An 8,988-nucleotide genomic window follows, 5' to 3' on the forward strand; every position below is an offset into this window, starting at 1 on the left:
GTTGCCAAAGGGGAAGTGGATAGACGAGTTAACAAGGGTAATTTGGTCACACAATATGACAGAGTCAAGGACAACGAAGTTTACTCCGTTCATGCTCTTGTACGGCGAAGAAGCTGTCACGCCAGTATATCGGCTTGATTGTTTTGCGATCTTGGGAAGCTTTGTATGCTAAATCCGAGGAAAAACCTCTCCATGCCTCGGACGGCTGCCAGATACTTTGACAGCTCCGGCTTTAGTGCTCTATTGGTTTTATTGATGTGTCCGGTGATTAGCTCCGAGTCGGATCTGATGGACAGCCTTCGCGCTCCCAGTGCTCTTGCCTTGCGAAGACCTAGGAGCAGGCCTTCATATTCTGCAACATTGTTTGTGCACCCTTTGAAGTCTAGCCTCGCTGCATATTTCAATTGTGTGCCCGATGGGGCAGTGAGGATTGCCGAAGCCCCTACCCCATCTCTCTGGTATGCCCCATTACATTCAAGCTACCATATTGATTCTAACTTTGGTGTCTCTTGCGAAGGTACCGCTGGAGTCCAGTCTGCAATGAACTCTGCCAAGACCTGGGACTTGATTGCTGTTCTGGGGACGAAGTCAATTGTATGCTCTGCTAGTTTTGTAGCCCATTTGCCTATTCTGCCGGAGGCCTCCTTGTTTTCAAACATATCCCGAAGAGGGAACGAAGTTGGAACTTTTATCTTGTGACTCTGGAAGTAGTAGCGAAGTTTGCGCGAAGCCATGACTATTGTGTAAGCCATTTTTTCCATTTCGGAGTAAAGTAGTTTCGAGCCACTCAGGGCTTCGGAGATGAAATAGATGGGGACTTGCTTAAGTTCGCCTTCGATTAACCTCTCTTCGACGAGAGCTGCACTGACCGCAGCACCTGAAGAGGCAATGTATAGCAAGAGCTCTGCCTTCTCAGAAGGGCTGGTCATGACTGTCAGGTTTTCTATAAATGTTTTCAAGGCTGCAAACGCCTTCGCTTGCTCTTCGCCCCATTGCATGTTGCTAGCTCCTTTCAGTGCTTTGAAGAATGGGAGAGACTTTTCTGCCGACCTGGAGATGAATCTGTTCAGCGAAGCCAATCGACCTGTCAATTTTTGAACTCCTTTCTTTGTGGTTGGTGGCTTCATCCGCCTGATTGCCTCGATCTTCTCAGGGTTCGCCTCTATACCCATTTCTGTGATCATACAACCCAATAGCTTGCCTCTTCGAACACCGAAGACACATTTTTCAGGGTTTAGCTTCAGCCCGTGCCGGCGAAGGTTTGCAAATGTTTCACGAAGATGTTGTTTGTGATCTTCTTTTTTCTTTCTCTGAACGACCACGTCATCCACATATGCGGAGATGTTTCTGTCTAGCTGGTCCCCGAGCACCTTCTTGATCATTCTGTTAAATGTACAGCCTGCGTTGCAGAGGCCTTCTGGCATCCTGATGTAACAGTATGTCCCAAAGGGAGTGGTGAAACTAGTTTTCTCTTTGTCCCCCTTATTCATGAAAATCTGGTGATAGCCGGAGAAACAATCCAGCATGCTCAGCATTTCTGAGCCGGCCGCCGCATCGACCAATGTGTCGATGCGAGGCAAAGCGTATTCATCCTTCGGACAAACCTAATTGAGGTTGGTGAAGTCGATGCACATTCTCCATTTCCCATTCTTCTTCGGTACCATGACCACATTTGCCAACCACTCTGGGTATTGCACCACGCGAATGACACCTGCGTCTAGCAATTTCTGCACCTCACCCTGTGCTGCTTTCTTCCTTTCTTCGGACATTGACCTCTACCCCTGCTTGATCGGTTTTGCCTTCCGATTGACTGTAAGCGTATGCTCAATGACTTCTCGACTGACTCCTCGCAGGTCGGATGAAGACCATGCGAAGATGTCTTGATTGTTCCTCAGAAACTGTATGAGTCTGACTTCTTCGTGCTCCTCAAGGTCCTTGCCTATGATCACCAGACGATCAGGCACATCTTCGCATAATGGTACCTTACCTTCTTTGTATGTTCTGCTGGTGAGACCCCTTCGTTTTTATGGTCTCTTTGGAAGTCTTCGGCAACAAATGTTCTTGTGTCCTCTTCGGCAGCCTCAATGGTATGCACAGTTTTGTTGGTGCTATACGCGTTATCTTCGCACCTGCACGCTTCTTCTTGATTGCCGTAGACGGTCACGACTCCCCCTGCCGAAGGTATCTTCATGCATAGATACGGCTGATGGATTATACTTGCAAACTTCACCAGGGTGTTGCGGCCGAAGATGGCATTGTATGGATAGTTGATGTCCACTACATCAAAGGTTATTGTTTCGGTTCTTTGCGTGACCCCTTTGCCGAATGTGACGCTGAGCTCTATCTTGCCGAGGGCCTCGATTCTCTTGCCTCCGAAGCCAATTAGAGGGTATTGTGATTTTTTCAGAGATTGCTCTGTGAACCCCATCTTGACGAAGCACTGCCATACCAGAATGTCTGCGGAGCTGCCATTGACGACCAATATCCTTCCGACGTCATTCCCAGCGAAGTGTACTGAATTCTTGCCAATGTTGGCTCTGATGACAAGGGGATCATTGTGAGGGTACTGTTGTAGCCGAAGATCCGCTTGTGTGAAGGTTATTGGGACATGCGACCACGGAGTTCGGAAACATTTGCCTTCGCTCACATGAGATACAGTTCTGAAGTATTCTTTGCGTTGCCTCTTCGTCTCATGAACCGGTTCATTGGATCCTTCGGAGATGGCGTTGATGATGTTAACCATGCTGCCGGATGGTCCGTCGCCTGCTCTTTCCGATATCTATCCTGGCTCGATCTTCGGTGGTGGGGGTAGAGGCGTGGAACTCCTTGACCATGTGTTGGCATACTGCGGAGCGGGTAGCATCGGCATCGACTGGTGCGAAGGTGGTGGCATGGATTGTTGCAAAGGCAATGACAATAGAGGTGTGTATGATGGGCTGTAGTTGTAAATTGGGTATGATACTGGCCAATTTGGTGTTGGGGTCCAGGTGGTTTGTGGAAGAGGAACTGGATGCGGTGGTTGCGAAGTGTAATTTACTGGTTTTGCTGATTGTGTATTTTTGCGTTCGAGCTCTGCCTTCGTTTCAATTGCGATTGGGCATTCATTGGTCCAATGACCTTGGTCCTTCCCATGGAAATAGCAAAATGGTGTCTTTTCCCTTCGCCCCCCCCCCCTTTTCTCTTCGGCCTTTCTGGTAGTGGTCTTCGCGATTGTATCTGTCTACGCGGTTGGACCTGTTATCATGGCTGGTCCTGTCTTCGCAGCTAGATCTGTCTTCGCGTTGGTCTCTGCCGCCCTTGTTCTTGTGGTGCCTGGTTTCACGTGACTCCTCCTCGGAGACACTATTAACAGTTCTTTGCTTTGACTGGTCGGAATGCCATGGCTTCTGGTGTGACCTCTCGCTGTTCCTTGACTTCCTCTTCTCATAAATTTCTTCAAGCTTCTGCCTCTTCGCACGGTCTGATATGCAATATTCTTGCATAATCTCGAACAATTTGGTAACTGTTTTCGGCTTTCACCGGGTTAAGTACTCCCCGCATGGGCCGAGGCTGATCCCATTGACTACTGAGTCGATAATGCTCTGGTCAGTGACGTCTGGCCCTCTTGCGCGAAGCTTTATCAAGATCTGAAAGTACTCCTGTAAAATCATGCTTCCTTGCTTCAAGTTATGGAAGTCGCAGGATGTGACTTCGTCGGGCCTGACGGCTCGAAAACTTGAGCGCAACTGGGAACGAAGCTGGTTCCATGATAAAATGCTTCCTGGGGGTATGTTTGCATACCATCGCCGAGTCAATCCTCGCAGCGCAAGGACTAGTGCCTTCGCCTTGCACGCTGTGCCTCCTCCAGCTGCCTCTATGGTGGCTTCGTATTTCAGGAGAAACTCTTCGAGGTCAGACTCACCATCAAACTGAGGCAGCACTGCTGGGTTGAGGCGATGAGGCCATTGTATCTCTTCCAACTCTTCGGACAATGGTGTTCTTCGCGGGTGGACCCTTCGATAATACCCTTCCTCCTCTGGCTCAGACTGGTCAGAGATCTCTTCGACTGGTATAGTCCTTGTTCGGACCCTTGCGTTTCTTGGTGGGTTCGTTGCGGCCGTGCCCTTCGACAGTGGCTGCGGCGGCTGCGGTGCCTGCATTTTTTCGACCATCAGTCGTTGTGCTCTGATCTTCTCTTGTAACGCCTTGCAGTGAAATTCTTCTTCTTGCAGCTTGTTGTACTGCTCTTGCCTTTCTGCTTCAGTCAACATTATTTCCTTCCCCTTCGCCCTCGTGATGATCTGAGGCTCCGCAGATTCTTCCTAAAGAGCTTGTATCTTGGCTCTTCGCGCCTCTTCGAGGCGAGCATCAACCCTTCGCATTGCAGCGATGTCTTCGGCAGAGATGCCAAGGTCCAGCAGATCGACTTCATGTTGGCCTTCTGCGATGTCTTCGACGGTGATGTCTTCGTTGCCGGTTGCGGGCTCTTGTCCGTGGGCGGCTTCGTCTTGTGGAGTTGTCGTTGTTGTCGTGTCTGTCGAAGTGGTAGTAGCGTCTCCCTTCTTCTTCGCCGCCATGTGGTGTGGCGTGGTGTGTCGAACCGACAGGTGGGCGCCAAACTGTTGGTGGCGAGTGCTTCCGGGACGGACGAACACTACAACAGTGAAGGAACGCACCAGTCGAAGTGAACAACTCCAAGTCAGAAACGAGGCTTCGCACAGTAAATTGGATTCTCTCTGTATTCAATGTACCTCATCAATGTACAGGGGTCGGGTATTTATAGGTGACGGTTCACCTACCACCCTCCATTATTACACCATAATGCCCCCCTAACAACTATATTCCCGGAATATTCCCGGGGTACAACCGTATTTTTACATCATCTGGTAAATTACATCTGAGCCTCTTCTGCCCATTGGGCCCATTACAGCCAATTGGACCCATTACAAGATTCTCCTCGCGGCTTTCGAAGCGCTTGCTCTCCGACGCCTTCCCTTCCGGTCTTCGAGTTCGCATTCGGCGCCCTGGTCTTCGCCGTAGGCGCCTAGGTCTTCACCTCTCTTCGCTTCTCTTCGTCTTCGCCTGTGGCGAACCGGTCCTCGCCGCAGGCGCCTCGGTCTTCGCCACTCTCCGCTTCTCTTCGTCTTCGCCTGTGGCGAACTGGTCCTCGCCAGAGGCGCCTCAGTCTTCGCCACTCTTCGCTTCTCTTCGTCTTCGCCTATGGCGAACCGGTCCTCGCCGCAGGCGCCTCGGTCTTCGCCCGAAGCCTGGAGGAGACCTTGTCGTTGCATTCAAATTCCGCGCGGGCCTCTGGTCGATGGCCGAAGGTGGTGCCCCCAACATGAAGTTAATATAGAATTCATGTTTCAACAATTTTGTTATTTTTATCTTTTTGCTCAAAACTATGCAGCACATTGTTTATAATACATGGTGTTAGGACCTGCCCAAACTACTTGAGGTATCTAAATTGGTAAAGGTCACCAGGCTATGTAGTCTATGTGCAGGTGTGACATGTTTAATAAAATGTCAATTCCTTTGGTAAAATGGAGTGGAGAATCTTACTTCCAAGTCCAAATTACTTATTTGCTGGTTTTCCTCATCCTGTAAAGCAGAACTATACATTAGACATATCATGGCACCTGCTTCTTTGTAGATAGTTGATGCTGTAGTTGCTGCGCGTATTCTGAACGCTACACTTGTTGTTCCCAAACTGGATCAAACATCTTTCTGGAAAGATTCAAGGTATGCAATAGTGAGCAATGAGCACTTCCAATTTTTAGCCCATGATATCCTATGATTATAGGTGTTCAGATTTAATTTATTCCACATCTTTTGTATTCAATGCTGCAGCAATTTTTCAGAAATCTTTGATATCGACTGGTTCATTTCATTCCTTGCAAAGGATGTCAAAATTATCAAAGAGCCTCCAGTAAAAGGAGGTAAAGCTATGAAGCCTTATAAAATGTGGGTCCCCCGAAAATGTACTCCACGGTGTTATTTGAACCGCGTCTTACCGGCACTTCTGAAGAAACTTGTAAGTTGTAGCACCTATGGCTTAGCTGGCCCACATTATTCCCTTTCCACGTGATAACACAACATTTGATTATTCCTTTTATATATATATATCACTAATTGAATTTTACTGACCAGTTACTCTGGTGGTCAATCGTTGTTACTTACTGCCTTCTGCGGAATTTATATTTTGAGGGAAATTTGTCAATAATGCTTGGCTTCCTGAATGTGTTATATAGCTTATTCGTGCACTTCATTATTTTATGCTTCTATGTGTAGTTTGATTTTTAAAAATGAAATAAAAAATAATGAAGTTATTTTTTAATGTCCTATGTGTACTTTGATTAAGGAACTGAGCCTAGCTGGCTAGCTCAGTTGGTGCGAGGTGTGGGTGTGCACCCGTGGCACCTATGCTTGCGTCCCTCCTCGTCGAATTTGGGTGCCTATTTCTTTTCTTATTTACAAAGCCACCTATTCCCCCTAGGTTCGTCAAATTTTCGGTAGTTTGATTTCTGCTTCCAGTCGCAGTTTAGTTCATAAGAATCCAGTCACATATCTAAATATCTTATTTTACTTCCTGGTGGTGCAGGTTATTCGAATGACTAAATATGATTATAGGCTCTCAAATAAGTTGGACACTGACCTGCAAAAACTGCGTTGCAGAGTCAATTATCATGCTTTGAGATTTACTGACCCGATACAAGAATTAGGTGAAAGGCTAATACAACGAATGCGAAAAAAGGGCAGATATTTTATTGCTCTTCATCTGAGGTATTCTTCATTCTGTAACATTATTGAACCTGTCATCAGTCTGCATTTTTTATTTTGTTCAAAATTTGCCTGTTTCAACTCACTCGGTTGCAATTATACGAATACTATCACTACTTTGGACTTCTGATCTCAAAATGATGAGTGCTGCGTATGGTCCTTTGCAGGAAACTTAAGCTGTAGTTTGGATGATTGTATGTAGTGGCAATGATTCTTTTTGTACATATTATTCTCTCTTCTTAATGAAATTACATGCAGCTCTCTTGCGATGTTCGAGAAAAAAACAATGATTCTTCTTCAGCTGTTTAAACTCGTCTCAAAGTTTTCTCCTGGAGCATCCTTATTTCAGCATTTCCAGAATTTCTTCTCATGTTATGTTTGTGTACCACAAAAAATGACTTTAGTTGTTGAAATAAAACTGCTAAGATGACTAGATGGATTCCCTTCATCTCCAGCCAGTTCCCTTTGGCCTTAAATAAAATGATAATTAAGTAGGAAAAATATGAAAGACAGTTAAAAATAAATATAAAATATCGCATATTCTTCTCCGCTGCTGTTCTGGGTATCATTAGTTCATTATGTTTCAATTTCTTGACCAAGACATGCTTTTTGTTGTGATGGCAGATTTGAACCTGATATGCTTGCCTTTTCTGGGTGCTATTATGGTGGTGGAGAAAAGGAGAGGAAAGAATTAGCTGCAATTCGCAGACGATGGAGAACCTTGCATGTACGAGCTGTATTATGTGTACTTGTTACTTGCTTACCGAGTAAGAGTTACCTATTGTTAATCTTGTTGTGTTTTAACATTCCAGATACGTGACCCAGAGAAAGGAAGAAGGCAAGGTAGATGTCCATTAACTCCTGAGGAGGTAGGTCTGATGTTGAGGGCGTTACGCTACAGAAGTGATGTCCCCATTTATGTTGCTTCTGGTGAGATATATGGAGGGGAAGATACTTTAGCACCCCTCAAAGCGCTCTTTCCCAATTTCCATACAAAAGAAACACTGTCTGGCGATGAGGAGCTTTCTCCATTCTTGAAGTTCTCATCTCGCATGGCTGCAATTGATTTCATTGTCTGTGATGAAAGTGATGCTTTCGTGGCTAACAACATCGGTAATATGGCCAAAATTCTGGCTGGGCGAAGGTGACACGTCATCTTGTATTTATCTGTTGTTAACCCTTTTTCTTTATTGTAGTTCATTTATTTATTGCTGCTCAATGCAGGAGATATTTTGGCCACAAGAGAACAATCCGACCAAATGCTAAACAGCTCTATCCCTTATTTATGAAGAGGGGAAATATGTCATGGGATGCATTCTCCGCCCAGATGCGAATAATCCAGAAAGGATATATGGGCGATCCCATGGAAATCACATCAGGAAGAGGCGAATTTCATGCGAACCCAGCCGCCTGTATATGTATAAAGACCAGCGGAAACACAGTAGCAAAGTCCATTTATAGAAGCAACAAGGAACCTGCAAATGACACTGGAATAAGGAAAGCCGTTGTTGGACCACCATATCCTGTTTATACTGATGAAGAAGCAGATGGATCTGATACAGAAGATGATCAGGATACCACCGCAAGAGGAGAGATGATCGATGCTGAACCCGACGATGACTCTGTGGTCAGACAAGAGGATCCTGAGCTAGAGGAGATCCTGTCAGATTAGTTCAGTTGCGCGGCTATTTGTTCCAGTTAGGTTATGCAAAAACCGACTTTGCATACATGTGTTGTATGTGGCAGCAACTTGATGGTCTGGACATCTCCTAACTTGCTAGATCTGCAGCTGCTGGTGTACATAGATTTTGTGGTGTGCAGCTGTACATCCTCTTCCCCCTAGCAGCCAAGCTGGATGAGGGCATGACCTTGTTTGTCATCTGTGGCATTGTGGCGTTCAGATTTTTCCTCTTTTTTTTTAAACAAAAATGGTGCCTGTGTTGATCGCTTATGCAAATGTGTATATTCCTTCTTCATTTTCATAACATCTTTGCTAGGCCAAATTTCTTGGCATCTGTGTTGTGCAGTTGCTATTAACATAGGATATGTACATTACCCTCATTAAGGATATGTACAAGGATGCGACGACGTTTGTCCGGACATGTGATGACAACACCACTGACTTTCCTATTAACATAGGCCTACACCAGGGGTCAGCATTGAGCCCTTATTTATTTGCTTTAGTGATGGATGAGGTCACAAGGGATATACAAGGTGAGATCCCTTGGT

The 8,988-nt window shown here is 46.0% G+C and overlaps 1 protein-coding gene across 4 annotated transcripts; it reads left to right on the forward strand.

The window, feature by feature from the left end:
• Positions 1–5,350: 5,350 nt before the first annotated feature.
• LOC120698996 (O-fucosyltransferase 6-like) lies at positions 5,351–8,741 on the forward strand. 4 transcript variants are annotated; one of them, XM_039982821.1, is made up of 6 exons: positions 5,351–5,721; positions 5,882–6,013; positions 6,581–6,762; positions 7,384–7,486; positions 7,572–7,903; positions 7,984–8,741. In XM_039982821.1, exons 2-6 carry the CDS (start codon positions 5,927–5,929, stop codon positions 8,429–8,431), a joined length of 1,152 nt encoding a protein of 383 aa, XP_039838755.1. In that variant the 5' UTR covers positions 5,351–5,721; positions 5,882–5,926; the 3' UTR covers positions 8,432–8,741. The 4 variants fall into 4 exon arrangements, with proteins under 4 accessions (XP_039838755.1, XP_039838754.1, XP_039838757.1 ...); XM_039982820.1 differs by having other exon boundaries at positions 5,352–5,721; positions 5,830–6,013; XM_039982823.1 differs by lacking the exon at positions 5,351–5,721 and having other exon boundaries at positions 5,941–6,013; positions 6,655–6,762.
• Positions 8,742–8,988: the final 247 nt, after the last annotated feature.

Source organism: Panicum virgatum, chromosome 3K, assembly GCF_016808335.1.
Source record: "Panicum virgatum strain AP13 chromosome 3K, P.virgatum_v5, whole genome shotgun sequence".
Taxonomy (NCBI): domain Eukaryota; kingdom Viridiplantae; phylum Streptophyta; class Magnoliopsida; order Poales; family Poaceae; genus Panicum; species Panicum virgatum.

Bases quoted from the DNA above. Each gene is read 5' to 3' on its own strand.
- LOC120698996 (XM_039982821.1), top strand. From the start codon at position 5,927: ATGAAGCCTTATAAAATGTGGGTCCCCCGAAAATGTACTCCACGGTGT. The intron at 7,487-7,571 runs GTACGAGCTGTA...TTAACATTCCAG, and splicing joins GACGATGGAGAACCTTGCAT to ATACGTGACCCAGAGAAAGG. The intron at 7,904-7,983 runs GTGACACGTCAT...TGCTCAATGCAG, and splicing joins AAAATTCTGGCTGGGCGAAG to GAGATATTTTGGCCACAAGA.